General features: G+C 46.9%; 1 protein-coding gene across 1 annotated transcript; it reads left to right on the top strand.

The window, feature by feature from the left end:
* Positions 1 to 528: 528 nt before the first annotated feature.
* On the top strand, positions 529 to 2,059 carry Foxd3 (forkhead box D3). The gene has a single exon (XM_057785479.1). The coding sequence runs from the start codon at positions 644 to 646 to the stop codon at positions 2,057 to 2,059; it is 1,416 nt and encodes a 471-aa protein (XP_057641462.1). The 5' UTR covers positions 529 to 643.
* The last annotated feature ends 15,807 nt before the right edge of the window (positions 2,060 to 17,866 follow it).

Genomic DNA, 17,866 nt, shown 5'->3' with positions numbered 1-17,866 from the left:
TCGGTCAGGAGTTGCGCTTCTCTTGTCCCTTTGTTGACAATTCCCTGAACCAACTTGAGTTTGGCCGGCTCCACCGCGGCCCTGACGTCACGCGCGGTCACGTGGCCCCGCCTCCCGCTGGATCTTTAAGTAGAAAGTAATCTATCAGGCCAGTCCTTAAAACGGGACTTTCGACTACCCGGGCTTGGCGTTCCTGTCACCCCCACCCCACCCCCGCTGTTGCCCCTGTCCGCGCCCTTCGGAGCTGCTTGGCACCCGGCGTACCCGCTCTCTCCTGGACCGCTCCTGAGCCCCACGCCCAAGCGAGAGAGGCCGAGGAAGACTGGCGAAGTGAGGGGGCGCGGCGTGGAGAAACCTTCGGGGTCGCGAGCAGTAGCTGCCACCTCGTAGGGAAGCGTCGGGGACCGCGGGAGTTCGTGGAGCGCGGCTGCGGGCGGCGGAGCGCAACGCCCGCACCGCGCGATGCCGGGCCTCCGGGTGTGAGCTGACCCAGGAGGGCCCCGAGCTACCTGTGCCCTCCCCTCCCCCTCCGCTCTCTTTCGGGGGGTACCCGCACCCTCTTTCCCTGAGCTCCGCTGCTGCCTCTCACGGACCCCCTCGTTTTCTGCTCGCTCCCGGCCGCCGCCACCAACCCCGTGGAGGGATGACCCTCTCCGGCGGCGGCAGCGCCAGCGATATGTCCGGCCAGACGGTGCTGACGGCCGAGGACGTGGACATCGATGTGGTGGGCGAGGGCGACGACGGGCTGGATGAGAAAGACAGCGACGCGGGCTGCGATAGCCCCGCGGGGCCGCCGGAGCTGCGCCTGGACGAGGCGGACGAGGGGCCACCGGCGACCGCGCATCACGGCCAGTCCCAGCCGCCCCACCAACAATCTCTGGCACTGCCCACCGAAGCGACCGCTGCCGGACCGGGGAACGACACCGGAGCGCCTGAGGCCGACGGCTGCAAGGGCGGCGAGGACGCGGTGACAGGCGGTGGTGGGCCCGGCGCGGGTGGCGGTACAGCGGGAGGTCTGACTCCGAGCAAGCCCAAGAACAGCCTGGTGAAGCCACCCTACTCCTACATCGCGCTCATCACCATGGCCATCCTGCAGAGCCCGCAGAAGAAGCTGACCCTGAGCGGCATCTGCGAGTTCATCAGCAACCGCTTCCCATACTACCGGGAGAAGTTCCCCGCCTGGCAGAACAGCATCCGCCACAACCTGTCGCTCAACGACTGCTTCGTCAAGATCCCCCGCGAGCCGGGCAATCCAGGCAAGGGTAACTACTGGACCCTGGACCCCCAGTCCGAGGACATGTTCGACAACGGTAGCTTCCTGCGGCGCCGGAAGCGCTTCAAGCGCCACCAGCAGGAGCACCTGCGCGAGCAGACGGCGCTCATGATGCAGAGCTTCGGTGCCTACAGCCTGGCTGCGGCGGCGGGCGCAGGACCCTACGGCCGCCCCTACGGCCTGCACCCCGCGGCGGCGGCGGGCGCCTACTCGCATCCCGCGGCAGCGGCGGCGGCGGCGGCCGCAGCGGCGCTTCAGTACCCGTACGCGCTGCCGCCGGTGGCGCCCGTGCTGCCGCCCGCCGTGCCCCTGCTGCCCTCGGGCGAGCTGGGCCGCAAAGCGGCCGCCTTCGGCTCGCAGCTCGGCCCGAGCCTCCAGTTGCAGCTCAACACCCTGGGCGCCGCCGCGGCAGCTGCGGGCACGGCGGGTGCGGGCACCACGTCGCTCATCAAGTCCGAGCCCAGTGCGCGGCCGTCGTTCAGCATTGAGAACATCATAGGCGCCGGACCCGCGGCGCCCGGGGGTTCATCCGGGGGTGGCGGGAGCGCTGGCGGGGGTGGCGGGGGCAGCGGGGGAGGCGGCAGCACCCAGTCCTTCCTACGGCCGCCCGGGACTGTGCAGTCCGCGGCGCTCATGGCCACGCACCAGCCCCTGTCGCTGAGCCGGACGACTGCCACCATCGCGCCCATCCTGAGCGTGCCGCTGTCTGGACAGTTCCTGCAGCCGGCAGCCTCAGCCGCAGCTGCTGCCGCCGCCGCCGTTCAAGCCAAGTGGCCCGCGCAATAGTGATGAGCTGGTGGTGGCCCGGCCGGGTGGCGGCCTCCGGCAGAGCCTGCGCCTTCAGGCTGTGCGCCCGCTCTGATCCTGGTCCTTCTGCCCTGGTCTTGGTCCCTCTACCCCAGTCATGGACTCTACAACCAACCCCCGACTCCCCAACACCGACCAACAGCGGCCTCCGTCCCCTGGTTCAACCCAAGCTGGCCGAGCAAACTCAACACGCGTCCGCTGGGAATAGCTTTCCGTACAGGTAAAACTGATAACTGAATTTCCAAAAAATACACCCCGACGGCGCCTGCTCTCAGTACTGTGGAGGTGGGAGGGAAATTCTTTGTACATATTTGTATAAAAATCGTTGACTTTCCTTTTGGGGTTTTTATTTTTTTAAGAAAAATATCAGTAGATTTAGAGCTCTGAACTTTCATTTTTTTTGAAGGTTCACTCTCCGCAGTTTTATCTGAGAAAAAGAATGTATAGAGACGTTGGGAGATTTTAAATACAAAAACAATTTTTCAAAAAGGCGAAGTGTCATTGTATTATAAAAGTCTGTTTATATATGAATGAATATATATGGTATTCTAAATGTTATTCCATCGTGTTGTACACAACTTTGTAAATAAATTTTTAAAATGCTCACCCTAGTGTTTTATTTAGGTGTCTAGCAAGTGGCAAGATTTTAAAATAAAATTTGCATTGTCCCCCCAGAAAATCTAGTAGTCTCAACCAATGACCTTTCAAATTAATAATTTGAAATAATTTGTGTGAAGAAACATTTGAATTTGAAAATGGAAAGAGTATATCTAATTTAAATTATATTAATATGTCTCCGTTAGTTTTCACATAAAGCCAGAATAAAGATGACGATCTCACTCATATCAAGGTATTGTATGATTAGCTGCTCCTGAAAAGGAAGCTGTCATTAAAAACCCAAACAACAGCATTGCTGTTCGTTTTAAAGGACGGTAGGTCTAGTATAGCCCACCAGGCAAACTTAAAACAGTTTTTGGTCATTTTAATTGCTTTCAAGAGCAAAATTCCAAACATCCGGTATTAGCATTTTAAACCTTGGATTTTTTTGAATTCCTTTTCATCCCTGAAGTGGAAGTGCTAAATCCCATTGATTTTTAAATTCGCATGGTGGTATTTTGGCATGGCATTATTTGCATGAAGATAATAGGCAAATATTTTTCAGGAAAAAAAAATTTTCAAGATTCTGCTTTCCCTGACAATATCAATTTCTTGAAGCGGCAGCCCCTCCTCCCAACCCCGAGCCTTTCCAAAGGCCAAGAAATAATAATAAACACCCTTCTAAAAACAGGTGCACTTTGCCCCCCCCCCCTTTTCCCTACCTTAGCCAGGTTAGGGTTTTGGAGAGATCTACAAGGTAGGAGTGGGAAATGTCCTCGAAGATTATTTTAGGTATGCATTCCAGCTGTTTCAACGTGTGTATTTCTTTTCCTAAAGGTGATAAAGTAGGGATGGAACGTCTAGACGTAGGAGGCCGGTTGGGCCACCACCAGCATATCCTCAAACGGCGTCAATTCTAATTATTTTGTAATTAATTTAGTTGTTACAATTACTTATGCGAAATCAGTTTTTAACTCCGGAACTGTACGTAGCAGCGATGTGAACTCCACCCAGGGAGCGTCTTGTCGGTAAAACCCAGGCTGTGTCAGAAGCCGCGTCCACTCCTCGTTTACCACCGGGTATCCGAGCCTTACTCTCGGCGGCCGGTGTGGGCTTGGGGGTCGCTCTGAAAGACACTTCCTCACCAATACTGAGTCTGTTTTCCTGGTGAATGGTCTATGTTAGTGTGTCCCGAGTAAACATTCCGTCGGCAGCCCGAGTCCTAAAATAAAACAGGCTGCTGGGGTGCGAGTTTTTAACTTGATAAACAAGAACCTGATAATAAGCACTGCAGGAGGAGCGACTGTAACCTTCAGCGAGGAGAGCTTCACTTCGGGCGGTTCCCTTCTAATCTCCTTTTACAAGGAAAACTAAACGGGTCTAAATTAGTTTGTGTGTTGAAGCTATAAAAGTCACAAGTTGTTTCACAGTTGTGTCTGGCTAATCGGTTTTTACACAAACAGCAAATGGTATACGATTTGTGCAAACACACAGAGGTTACTTCTAAATTTAGCTGGCACCCCTGGGAAAAGGGAAAGGCAGGGCTTCTTGAATTCACTTTTAGCCTCAAGAAGCTGCTGATCCAAGGCTTCTAAATGACATTGGATAACAGGGGCCTCATTCCATCCCTGATCCTTTGTTACTTATAAAATTACTCGCTCATATTTCCGCGCATAGCAGCAATACCGGCCGAGCCTGAGCACGCAGCGTGACACGCGGATACAAGCTGCCGCTGGAGATCGGCAGGGCCTTTTCCAGCGATGCATTAGGCGGCGCCGTGTAGAGATCGCTGCAACTTTCCTTCCAGCCAATTTTGCTTGAATAACAATCAGCCTCTTCCCCGTGTGTTTGGAGGGTAGGAGACTTCACGTCCAAACGTCAGCCGCCAATGGTTATTTCAATACCGGGAGAGTAGAGCCTAGCCCTAACCCTGGAAAAGAGCTAAGCTTAAACTGTTTAAAAGGTAAAGGTTTAGAGCAGACGAGGAAATGTAAATATTGTAGATCAATGAATTCAAACACTTATTAGGGTGGGGCAAGCCTTAAAGCCACGTTTGACGTTTTCAAACGCAGGCACGTGTAATAAAAGGCGATTAAACCCCTCTAAAATTGAGATTTAAAAACAGGGCAATTGCCACCTGCCTTTCATTACAGTTTAAGAAAGAAATTAAAAGAAAGGGGAGCATAAATAAAGGAAGCGAGTTGGTTTCAAAGGGGCAAAATGGTAGACCTTCAGTTACACACCGATTTAAACATTCCCCCACTTCTTCAGACACGAATTTCCAGACCATCAATTCAGTCTCAAAGCCTGGGGCTCCTAATGTGACCTCAGGGTGGAGTTCCTGAGTGGGCCTCTCACCCAGTCCCTTGCGGGAATACAAGGAGGGTCTGGAAAGTCAAAAATGTGAAATACTCCTACTTGCTGAGCAGAGCTGTAGCTGCGATGATAGATATAGCCTGTAGGGGGCGACGAGCAGATGGAAAACTCCGGAGGTGTTTTTGAAGATCCAACGCTAGACACCCTCACCCTTCCACCCCCACCCTCCGGTCCAGGTTCTGAATCAAGCCCCCCATACCATCCTTTATCCTCGGGTCTTGGGACTACCAGGTGGAATCTCCAAGAAGCTACGTTCCTTGGCCCGTGTCCTGAAAGGGGCAAGGTCTCGAAGCGAATTAGTCTTAGAAATTATGAAACAGTGAAATTTCGTGATGAGGAAATACTGGCTCGGAAGCAGTTAAGAGCTACATCAGAAGTTCTTTATTTTTCAAGGCTTTCTAGGAAGAGGTTTGGTAGCGAAGAGAACAGGGAAAGCGAGTGTGTGTCCGAGTGTTTTAAAGTAAGTCCTTTGAGAAACTGACTTGAAGAGAATGTGACCTGAAAGGAAGCCAGCTACACATGAGTCTACCCAATTCCACCTGTGCACCAGACGGTGCGGGCTGCAGCAGAACCGAAATAGTCGGGGCGGGGTTGGGGTGGAGGAGGCATCAGGGTGAGAGAGGCCTCACAGTAGGCATCCCAACTAGTATTTCATTTGATTTTAGTCTAGCGGCCTATTTTTTGTTTTGTTTTGTTAAATCACTCCAATTCTTTGACTCTACCTCAGAATTAGGTTAGTGTCAATGGGGGGGGGGAGCTGCATAAATTAAGTGCTGAGAGAACTTTACACTTCACACTCACACTGGTCTATCTCCCCCCCCCACACACACACACACGGATTCCAGACAGAGAAACAACCCTGCTCCAACACCGCTAGTGTTCGCTTTGGTTTGAACCTTTCGATGTAACGTGTGCAAAAGAGTTTTATAAGCTGGGTCCCAGTCCCTGCTGCCCGGAGGAGGGACTGAGCAAAAGCCAGGCAAGCTCAGAGCTGCTTCTCCAAGATTCCAATCTCGAACCATCCAGGACCACGCCCCGCGCCCTGGGAAGAGTAACCACTCTCCAGCCGAACCTGCTGCGGAAATATTCTTCTCCGGCCCCCCAGTCTACTTTCTTGCTAGCCGGTTTGCTTCCACTAACCCAGGCAAGTGGGGAAATCGGAGACCTCCGCTGACAGAAGCCCCTTAGCGCCAGGCCTGGCCTCGGAGGCGAATTAAAGGTAATCAGATCTCAAACCCGCTTAAAAGACCACCCTCCCAACCGCCTTCCAACAGTTGGCTAGGTGACACCCAGAGCCAGCTTCTCCATCGCTGCCCACTTCTCGTGCCCTCTTAAGAATATACAAACCACGTTTTGCTCTCTGGGGTAAAACTTGCCAAATAGGGTTGTGTACCAAACAGAATTCGAATAGAAACGTAAAATGGGCACAGTCATCCCTGTTTTATGTATCCAGGTGATGTCTTACATCCTTAATTTTCTTAAATTACTTTTAAGAATTAAAATTTTCTACATTTTGTGAAGAATTAAATTAGTCCGCTTCCCCGTTTTTAACTCTGTGTTTGTGCACACAGCTCCACCCCGCCAGGGGTGGGAATGAAAGGGAACATCACTATTCCCTACCAAAATCCATGCCTAGAATATCGGCCTTCCAGCAAGCGCCATGGTAGTCTGCTCCTTTACATAGACATAGTCCCCGAAGACCCTGTGACTTGCCCAAAGTCACTCAACAGGCCAAGCTCTGTTGGTAGTCCCGGATGGAAACGTGTCTTACCGGGGAAAGACTATGCCATCTGAGGAAAAGAAAACAGCTCGCCCTGGGGCAAGAGAGGTGGGAGAGGGAAAGGTTAAAGAAGCGCCGGTCTAGGGTCAACTGCGGAAAGGCTGCAGACCTGGGCCTTAGGGTCTTCCCTCCATCCCGGGTACCTTCCCTCAGCATCCCGGGTGAGACACCGCACGGGGCAGCTCTACCCCGACCGACGGCCACGTGACTTTCCCCGGAGACTTGAGAGGGAAGAAAGTGGAACTTAGGCCAGAAGATCCCTTAGCAGGGTGGGTCACCTGCCCAGTCACATCGCTACAGTGTCAGGAGTGGATGCCATCGGTGGTCCGCCCTCGCCTCCGCCGTGCTTGAGGGGCATCACCCCCCCACTAGCCCTCCGCCCACGCACATCAGCATGGAGGTCTCCAGCTCCCCTAGCCTGGAAGTTGGATGGGAGAGAGACCTGGAAGGCATAGGAAGGCTACTCAGCGGAAAAAGGCAACCCCTGTGGAGGTGGCCTTGCGATGGGGTCCTTCCCTGGCAGGACCCTGTGATGCCCTAGTGGCCTGCGCTCGGGAGGCCAACCGATAGGCGGCAATTGCCCCTGGGGTTAACCTGGGCAGCAGAAGCCCCAGCTGGACTCCCGGGTAAAATGCCACGCTAAGCCATGCATGGCTATAGCTGAGGATTCTCGGCCAGGCTGGGAGACAGAGTTGAGTGTCTCTAGGCTTGGCCTGCTCGTGCCTTCTTCGGCGCTCAATAAAAAGCACACTACTGTCACCCTGGCCCGCGCCTGTGCAGCCTAGGGGGACCCCGCATTTAAAAAGTGGTCCCGAGAAGCAACGTTTGGTTCCTTTCCTCCTCAGGCTCCTCCCACACCTCTCAACAGAAGGTGGGCAAGACTCGGTCTACTAAAAGCCCAGCCTTGGCCCTTGCTATCCTTTTCTGCAAAGGGCACATTCTGGTTCGTGGGGAATTCGGCGCTGCTGCTATTCCAACCTCCAAGTTTTCTCTTTGCTCTCAAGCTCCACCCCTGAAGATAGAGCCTCCTCCAGGCAGCCTTCCCCAACCTTCCATTTTAGGTTAGTCGTTCCTTCTCTAAGTTCACCCATGTGAAAAGATCAATCAGTTATTCATGCTCTCTGATTCCCATCTGCACCTCTTACTGCCTAACACTGCTGGGTACAAGGGTCCATCCAGATAAGATTCAACTGACCTCCAGCATGGGTGAGCTGGGGATGAAGAATCTTGGAGACTGAATTGGTCAAACCAGGTTTTAAGAGTTTGAAAGACTGTTTTCTTCCTGTTCCTTTTCTCCGGCCCCTCTCTTTATAACAAGTGCTTTTTATAAACATTGCTATTTTTTTAAATGGAGAATTAAAAAAAAACATTTATTAGCGATCTAAAATGTGTATGAGGTGAGCTGTTCATTGGATTTTCTGAGTATGTTTTACTAAAACAGACTGAACACTTCTTGCCTGAAATGCCATGAGTTAAGTCTGCTCTCATCTAATGGGAACCCCATCCTACAGCCTGTTTGAGCTGGCCAGTGCTTCAGCTTCCAGACACTAGTCCCTTCGCACTTAGGGTATCTTGATTTGAAAGTTTTTCTCTCAAAGAATCCTTGGAAAGGGGTAACCGCTTTGAGAGTCCTTTGCTCAGGTTTTTATAATAAAGATGGTCCTGGCGTATGTTGGGATTCTTTATCTAGAAACGCAAAGAATCCTTTGTGGTTTGGCAACTATAATAAGATGGGGGGTCCCAGTATAGTATGGGAACCTTTCCCCAGGATTCATGTGGATACCACCTTGCCTGTGACTGAATTCAGATCACATCATTGACAAAAGTCTCACAGAATGGTTTCTAGCATTTTTAGCATTTATCCCCCATTCCCGTCAGATAAAAGGTATTTTTAGAAAGTTGATCAGGGCTGGAGGGATGGCTCTGTAGTTAAGAGCAGCGCTAGCTGTTCTTCCAGAGGACTGAAGATGCATTTCCATCACATATGGCAACTCACAACCATTTGTAATTTCAATTCCAGGGAACCCAGCACCCTCTTGTGGCTTCTGCTGGCAATACAGACACATACAGGCATACAGACATAGATACAGACATACACGCGCGCGCACACACATGCACACATGCACACACACAGTGCACATACATATATGCACACAAAGCACCCATACACATAAAATAAGAATTTAAAAGGAAAGTTACATAAATTATTATTTTATTTTGAGTCCCTGGCACAAAAGTCACTTTTAGAAGCAGATGTAGTGGTACATGCCTGCAATCCCAGCACTCAAGAGATAGAGACAACAGGGTGAAGAGTTCAAGGCTAGCCCCATACCTCATGTGTTCAAGTTTAATCTTGTTAACTTGAGACACTCTGTCACACAACTCCCTAAAGTTATCTCTTACTTACACCTCACTAAAAGCCATATAACTTATTAAAGTAAGAAATTAGATGTCTTTAAAAGATATTCATACAGCTCATTTAATATGGAGTAGGAGGAAAATCTCCTGTTATCTGACCATCTCTTTCCAACCTGGGATCGAAACAAAGCGTGTGTGAATCATTTGATGAAGTTTTTTTTTTTTCAAATTTCTATCTCAGTTTGTGTGGTCCCCATTCATTTTAACCTCGTGTAGCTCTGTTAGCTTCCTTCTCTGCCTTGTTACAGATTTTAGCACCTCACAAACAGAAATGGCTACAAGCGCAAGGTAGTGTCATGATGAGTGTATCCGAACCACAACCAATGTGAAGCATCTACTTCATCGCACATGAATGCGAATTGAGATAAAGGTTGTCTTGTTAGAAAAGATTGGATGCAAACAGTAACAAACTGGATTAAAAGATATGATTAATTTTTCAGCCCTAGCCTTGACATTGAACTTCAAAGTATTTGATAGATTCTATATTTGCCCAAGTGGAGAACTCTATATATTTTTAAGTTTAGTGTGAGTGGGGGGCAGGAGAGAGGGAGAGATGAGGTGATGGGGTACACATGCCGTGGTACCTGCGTGGCATACAACTTTGTGGAACCTCTTCTTTCCTTCCACTTCTGGTGACTGTGTTTCTGGGCAAACGTTTTTATCAGATAAGTCATCTTGCTGGCTCTGAAGACTGCTATTGAAGATTTAGCAGAAAGATAGGAATTATAGTATAATAACTATCTTTTCAGATTTTTTAGCTTTTTGAGTAACTATTTAAACATTTAAAGATTTTTTTAAACTTTGATTTCACCTTTGTCTTGATTTAAGATATCTGTCACACTAAGCCATCTGTCATTCAAGTCTCCAGCACTGTGAAGACATTTGCTAATATGTACATTAGGAAACTGAGCGTCCCCTCTACCACCATCCAGAAGGCCCTGAGAATAATGTTTAAAGGTGTTCAAAGAGACGATGAACAAAGCTACCTTCCTCTTTGGGAAGCACTATTCCAGTGCAGTTTACACAATACAAATGTAATAGATCACTGCTTCTTTTTTGTTGCCTTAAAATATTCTTATTTTAAATGAGATTAAATTTGAGAAAGCATTTTATTAAATTTGTTAATTATAAGAGATAAATAATAATTTGAGAGATATCTACTATATTTTAATTTTTTTTTTTTTTTGCCAGTAGGAGTTTACTAGTTGAAATATAGAATGATATTCTAGAAAAAGCACGGGTTTTGGATTTTATAGTCTTATGGTCAAATCTTGATTCTCTTTATTTCTATTGTCAATTGTTTGTTTTGTTTTATTTATTCCTTCTCTTTCTTTCTCTCTTTCTTCCTTCCTTTCTTCGTTTCTTCTCCCTTCCTTTTTCTTCCTGGCATCTTTCTTTCCTTCCTTCCTTTCTCAACAGAAGAATCCCGCTCTATAGCCTAGAGTAGCTTTGAATTTATGGTAATTCTCCTACCTCAGTTTCAAGCACTGAGATTATAGGTTTGAGCCACAATGGCCTAGCTTGCTGACTTCTTTGTATATGCTCTTAATCACAGTTAGCTAGCCTCTCAGTTTCTGTTTTCTTGTTTGTAAAAGAAGTATCAGGACACGGAGATTTACTGTGATGAATTTGGCGATCTTAACGATGGTGACAACTCACTGCTCGGCAGTTTTGCTGATTTTATCGTGGTCCACATTTTTATGAGGCCACCTTTATTTTTTTCCTCTGATAACATATACCAAGTAGTTGTCACATTTCATATTTAAAAATGAAGTTGCTGGGACCACTGTCTCTCCCATCTGTTTGAGTTAGGGATCATTTTTGTGTTCTCACGACTTAACAAATGTGAAGCAATTTACTCTGTGGTGCTGCTTGGTAAATCACTTTCTCACTTTCAGGGTATTTTTCAGTCTTGTGGATGAGAGGTCTTGACAATAGTCATTAAAGATATGATAGTGTTTTCTACCAGAACAAGGACATGTGCCTATGTCTCTTTGCTGAGCTCTGGTCTGGGGAGACTAATTTTGACATTTTTTTCTTCTATATCTACCCTGAAATTGCACTAGAGGAAGTCACTACCCGCCTAGGCTGGAACGGATTAGGCCAAAGCCCAAGTTTTAGCTTACAAAAACTGTCTTGATCATCTGCCTGTCTAATGAGAGAATATAACATTTAGTTAATGGAGGATGAGACAGAAGTCAGCTGATTTTGCCAACTCACACCTGTGGTGCCAGATACGGAGGCAAGAGGTCTGCCTAGGCTCAGAGCAACATACTGCTCAAAAACACACCCCAGCAGCTCAGTTGGTAGAGTGCTTGCTTAGCACATGCACAAGACCCTGGATTCCGTCCCAAACACTGCATAAAACAATGTGGTCACGTACTAGGGAAGCAGAGGCCAGAGGATAAGGTCAAGGTCAGGCTAGTGAGAGGGCTATAAAAGCACTTGGCCAGGGAAGCCAAGAGGCTTGAGTTCTATATTCCCAGAGTCCACAGCTGAAGGGAAGAACTACACCTCTCTCTCTCTCTCTCTCTCTCTCTCTCTCTCTCTCTCTCTCTCTCTCTCTCTCTCTCTCTTCTCACACACACACACACATTCACTCACACCACACCACTCACTCATACCAAACTATATACACACACAAATAATAAAAAAAAAAATTTTAAGGTTGTTGAGATGGCTAAATGAATAAAGGAGCTTACTGAGAAGGCCTGGTAACCTGAATTTGACCCTTTAAACCTGGGTAAAAGTGGAGAGAACCAACTCCACAAGTGTCCTCTGAGTTCCACACTTGAGTCTTGGCATTTGGGCATGCACGCACACACACACACACACACACACACACACACATCTTGCACAGACAAATATACAAATTAATTAAGTAGGTTTAATTAAATAGGTTGACGGATTCTCTGGCTGGGTCCATTTCTGGGTTCCCAGAAAATGACCATGAATCATGCCTTGCAGTGTCTTAGAAAAGGCAACCCTACAAGGCTGCCATATTCCCCATCAGGTCCAATCAGAGGCAAGCATGCATCCTGAAGTGTTTCCTTTCTATTTATCCCCTGCCTACATCCAACCAGGGGCAAGCATACATCCTGACGTCGTTCCTGTTCCCTTACCTTCTGGCCACATGTGGTCAAGCACAGCTGGTCAGATGGTTCAGATGACCACAGGAAAAACAGGAACTTATTTGTAACTGCACTTAACTCTTAACCTTTTTTGGTCTCACTGCCCTTTATTAAGTTATTACCCCAGTGAGACTCTCTGGGAGGAAATAAAATTTTCATTTGCAGCTGGTTATCAGTTGAAGTGAGTTTCTGGGTGAGGGATGAGGACATGTTCCGCTCCTCCTTTCGGCCCTAGGACCTCTTTCCTAGGGAGATCTGTCCCTTGCTCCCAGTCCCTTACTCTTTAATCTCTGCAGTTCTATCAATGGTAGCCTGCTTATCTTTGACTTAACAGCGAACATCCACATATAAGTGAATAAATACCGTATTTGTCTTTCTGGATCTGGGTGACATCACTCAGGATGATTTTTCTCTAGTTCCATCCGTTCCATCCATTTTACCTATGAATTTTATGACTTTTGACAGCAGATTTTGTAAATGTACCATGTTTTCTTTACCTCTTCATCTATTGATGAACATCTAGGTTGTTTCTAGTTTCTGGCTATGATAAACAGAACGGCAGTGAACATTTTTTAATAAGCATCTCTGTAGTAGGATGAAGCATCCTTTGGACATATGCCCAAGAGTGGTGTAGCTGGGTCTTGAGGTAGATCAATTCTCATCTTCCCAAGGAACTGCCACACTGTTTTTTTGTAGTGACTGCATGAGTTTACAATCCCAGCAGCAAAGAATTAGTGTTTCCCTTACTCCACATCCTTGCCAGCATGAATTGTCATTTATTTTATTATCTTAGCCATTCTGACAGGCATAAGACAAAATCTCAAAGTAGTTTTGAGTTTTTCTGATGACTAGGGATATTGAACATTTCTTCTCAGCCATTTGAGTTTCCTCTTCTGAGATTTATTTGTTTAGATCTCGATCCCGTTTTTAAATTGTGTTATTGTTTCCTGGATATCCATTTTTTTCTTTTTCTTTTTTCTTTTTCTTTTTTTTTTTTTTTTGAAATGGGTTTTTCTCTATAGCTTTGGAGCCTATCCTGGAACTTGGTCTGTAGACCAGGTGGTCCTTTAATTCATAGAGATCCACCTGTCTCTGCCTCCCAATTGCTGAGATTAAGAGCATGTGCCACCACTGCCAGGCTTTACAATCTTTTTTTGAATATCCAATTTTTTGAGTTATTTATATATCTCAGATATTAGCACATTATTAGATGTGTTGTTAAAAATATCTTTTTTCATTCTATAGCCTATTGTAGCTAATTTTTTAAAAAACAATCTTGATTAGTATGTGTGTGTTTTAAGATTCATTCATTTATTTATGTATTTTTGTATTCCATTTGCATGCATACCTGCAGGCCAGAAGAAGGCATTGGATCCCATTATAGATGGTTGTGAGCCACCATATGGTTTCTGGGAACTGAACTCAGGACGTCTGGAAGAGTAGTCTGTGCTCTTCAACAACTGAGCCATTGCTCCAGCTCCCTGTTGTAAATAATTTTTACTGTGCTTGATTTTTGCCATTCATCTACTTTTTTTTTTTTTTTTTTTTTTGGTTCTTTTGAGACATATTGTCCTGTTCTGGAACTCACTCTGTAGATCAAGCTAGCCTCGAACTCACAGAGATCCGCCTGTTTCTGCCTCCTGAGTGCTGAGATTAAAGGCCTGTGTCACCATGACCCAACTGAGAAGACTATCAGAGGAACATGTGAGTTTTTCCCGACTCTTGGCTGACTTCACTCCTGTGATGGGTCTGATGGTGAGTTCGGCAGCAGGAGGCTTTTCTGAATGACCCCTTCTTGTATATCTTAGCTGTTCCTCTGCACAGAGGATACATGTAAGTCTCAGTCTGTGGTACTGTAACCCCAGCAGAACACGTTCTTGCTTGTGAGTGACTCTACCTGTCTGGCACCAGCTGTCTGGGAAGGTATTATCCTTAGATCACTAACTACTAATATGTCAACTCAGTTGCATATCCTTCCGATTGGCTTTTAGAGGAAATAAACTCACCTAAAAAAAAAAAAAATCATTGACATCTCTGTCTGCTTCTCAACGGTGTCCATCTTTGGAAGGGAAAGAGAAGGCATAAGAACGTGAAGGAGCCTGGGAAGCATCACAAGGGTGAGGACAGGCACATTGTCCAGGACAAAGAACAGTTTGATTCAGGTTCTGTCTCAGTCACCTGTTGGCTACCTTGTCTTGTGTGAGGTACTTAAACGTTCCCTAACTACCTTATCCTTTAAATGAGTCATGTGTAGGCAGAGTTTTTCTGTCCTGCCAACCAACTCTATCCCACAACCAGCTCCCAAATAACCACAGAGAGACTTATTATTAATTATAAATGCTCAGGCGACAGTTTAGGCTTGTTAATAACTAGCTATCACAATATAAATTAACCAGCCAGCAGTGGTGACACACTCTTTTAGTCCCAGAACTCGGGAGGCAGAGGCAGGCAGATCTCCGGGAGTCTGCATGGGACCTACCTGGTCCTCTCATGTGTGGCAGTTGTGTAGCTTGGTCTGTTTGTAAGGCTCCTACAGAGAGATCAGGACCTGTCCCTGGCTCCTATCTGACTTTTGGGAACTTGTTCCCCACGCTGGATTACTTGGCCAGCTTTTTCTGCAGGGGGAGGAGCTCAGTCCTATCCCAACTCGAGTACCACGCTTTGTCCAAACCCACGGGAGGCCTGCCCCTTCCTGAATGGAGGTGGAGGAGGAGTGCACGGGAAGATGGGTAGGTTGTGGGGGAGGGAATGGAAGGAGAGCGGAGGCAGGCAAAACTGTGGTCGGTATGTAAAATAAATGGAAAAAATGTTAAAAAAGTAAATAAAATAAAAATGTTGAGGGTCATCTCTGTGCTGACACCTCTCCTCTCTGTGTTTCTACTTGTCACAGTCTGCACAAATGAAACTCACAGTAACTTTCTCTGGGGACACTTCAGGTCAGTCACTTCGACTTCAGCAGCCCACAGCAGATTGTCTCGCCTTTGCCATTTGGTCATGAAATGTGTGCTGTGCTATGGCAGAGGAGAGTGGAGGAAGGCAGAAACATCTAGTGGCCCTTAGGCTGTAAAACAGCATGGTAATGTCCTGGGACAATCACTTAGCTGTGCAAAATTTTACACACAGGAAAGGTGAGAAATTTTTTTTTTCATATTTAAAAATATTTATTATGTATACAATATTCTTTCTGTGTGTATGCCTGAAGGGCAGAAGAGGGCACCAGACCTCATTACAGATGGTTGTGAGCCACCATGTGGTTGCAGGGAATTGAACTCAGGACCTTTGGAAGAGCAGGCAATGTTCTTAACCGCTGAGCCATCTCTCCAGCCCCAAGGTGAGAAATTTTTGAACCAAGAATTTTATATCCTCCCCAAGCCACCATTATTAACATCTGGATATGTTTGCCTTATCGTGTGATAGATTCTCTGCCCATTCTTGCTTTGCCCTGCCTTTCAGACCATCTCACTTGACAAGTTACAATTACAAAGTAGCATCCTGCTGCAATATTTTTGTCTTATTTTGCTTGTTTTTTGAGACAAGGTCTCACTAAGTAGCTCTGGCTGTCCCGGAAATCACTATGTACACAAGGCTAGCCTCAAACTCACAGATTCCCCTGCCTCTGCCTCCTGAGTCTTGGGATTAAAGGAGTGCACCACCACCTTCCGGCTCCATTTTTGCTTTTATAATGTAAAGTTATTCTAAGTACTTAGCACAGTAGGCTATATAAATAATCCACATACCTTATTTTGCAATTGTTTTGTAGAGCTGTGTTAACTGACCACAAGAAGTCAGGAGCAATTCTGTTAAGTATAAGCAGTATGGGGCTGTAGTTACAGAGACAGACTCAGAGGCCAGACACTTTGGATTTGAATCTGAGCCTTGCCCTATACTAGCTATGTGGCCTTAGATCTCTTTCCTCAGCTGCAGATGAGAATTAAAACAGTGTCTACCTAGCAAGATCACTGTGAAAGCTAAATTAGTAAACATCCAATCCTGTTTGTAATGCCATTTGGTGCAGAGTAGACATTTGAGAATTATTAGGTGATACACAGGTTTTTTGACACACATATAGAAACTTAACACTTTATCCATATGTGTGTATATGTATATCCATGCATATGTATGTGTCTGTATATTTTCTTTTTTGTTGCTTTGTTTTTTGAGACAGGGCTTCTCTGTAGCTTTGGACCCTGTCCTAGAACTCACTCTGCAGACCAGAGTGGCCTAGAACTCACAGAGGTTCACCTGCCTCTGCCTCCCAAGTACTGGGTTTAAAGGCAAGAGCCACCTACCACACCCGGCTAGACAGGGTAATTTAAGTTTGAGAGACAGAGTTTTGTGTACCTCAGGCTGCCCTCAAACTTGCCTTGTAACTGAGGATGACCTTGAAGTTCTGGTCCTCCTGCTCCCTCTTCCTGGGTCTCTAGGCTAGCACCACTAATCCTGAAGCTGGGGGTTAAACACAAAGTTTAATGCATTCCAGGCTAGCTAGCGCTCTAACAACTCAAGCCTTGGCTTAGGCAATTGTCATCCAAACCTTCCTGGGGAGATAAACAAAGGTCTGTTCTCCCAACACAAGGCATCAGTGACAAACCAAAGACACTCTTCCAAGCCCAGTTGATTGAACCAGTGAGTTTAATTGTGGTTATTTGCAAGAATGTGGGTGAGGGGTTACATACAGAAGTGTGGGGAATGTATGTGCAGCTCTCCTAGCTACCTTTGCTTGCTTATAGAACCTCAGGGAGGGGTGGGGTCGCATGATTCCCTTCACTCCCTCCATGACAGAATGCTAATGGGCCCACTCTTGTGTGGCTCTGCTACGGAAGTCACAGGTGCTGAGAGTTCAAGCTGCCATTGTCCATGTCATGCCCATAGGACAGTGTTCCATAGCACGTTACTCTTTCATCCATGCTCCCTGATACTTGGTGGGAATGATACAGATTTAGGGCCGGGCATTCAGCCATCACTTATTCTCATCACTTGGACCAGTTTTGAGTTTCTTCAGTAACTGCTACTTGCTGCAAATGAAGTCTTCCTGACCAAAGTTGACAGCAGCAATAATTTGTGGGCACAAACATAAGTGTTTAGAGTACAATTTGACAGGTCCATTGTATCCATTAAGCACACAAAAAAACAAAACAAAACAAACAAAAAAAACGGTAGTAGCTTCCCCACTAGGGCCTACAACTTCCCCAGTCACGGACTTTTGACCAACTGTACCAGACATGAACTCCCACCTGTGGAGCAGACCTCAAATCCAATCATAAGCATTGATTACACTCATAATAGTCATGCTGCTATTGAACTAGCAGATACACCTTGCCAGGAGTGTTGACAATGTAGCATTCAGGGTCCAAGGCCAACTAGGATCATGAGTAACAATCTTTATCTGTTTCCCTTCCCACTGGGACCTCTGTAGCACCTTTCAGTACTACAAAAGCTCACCAGCAGGGAGAAAACTTCCAACTTAATGCCAGCTTGATTGTT

This window comes from Chionomys nivalis, chromosome 11 (genome assembly GCF_950005125.1).
Source record: "Chionomys nivalis chromosome 11, mChiNiv1.1, whole genome shotgun sequence".
Classification (NCBI taxonomy): Eukaryota; Metazoa; Chordata; class Mammalia; order Rodentia; family Cricetidae; genus Chionomys; species Chionomys nivalis.
Note: the sequence above shows the minus strand (reverse complement) of the source record. Positions and strands in the feature narration are given on the sequence as shown.

Bases quoted from the DNA above. Each gene is read 5' to 3' on its own strand.
- Foxd3 (XM_057785479.1), top strand. From the start codon at position 644: ATGACCCTCTCCGGCGGCGGCAGCGCCAGCGATATGTCCGGCCAGACG.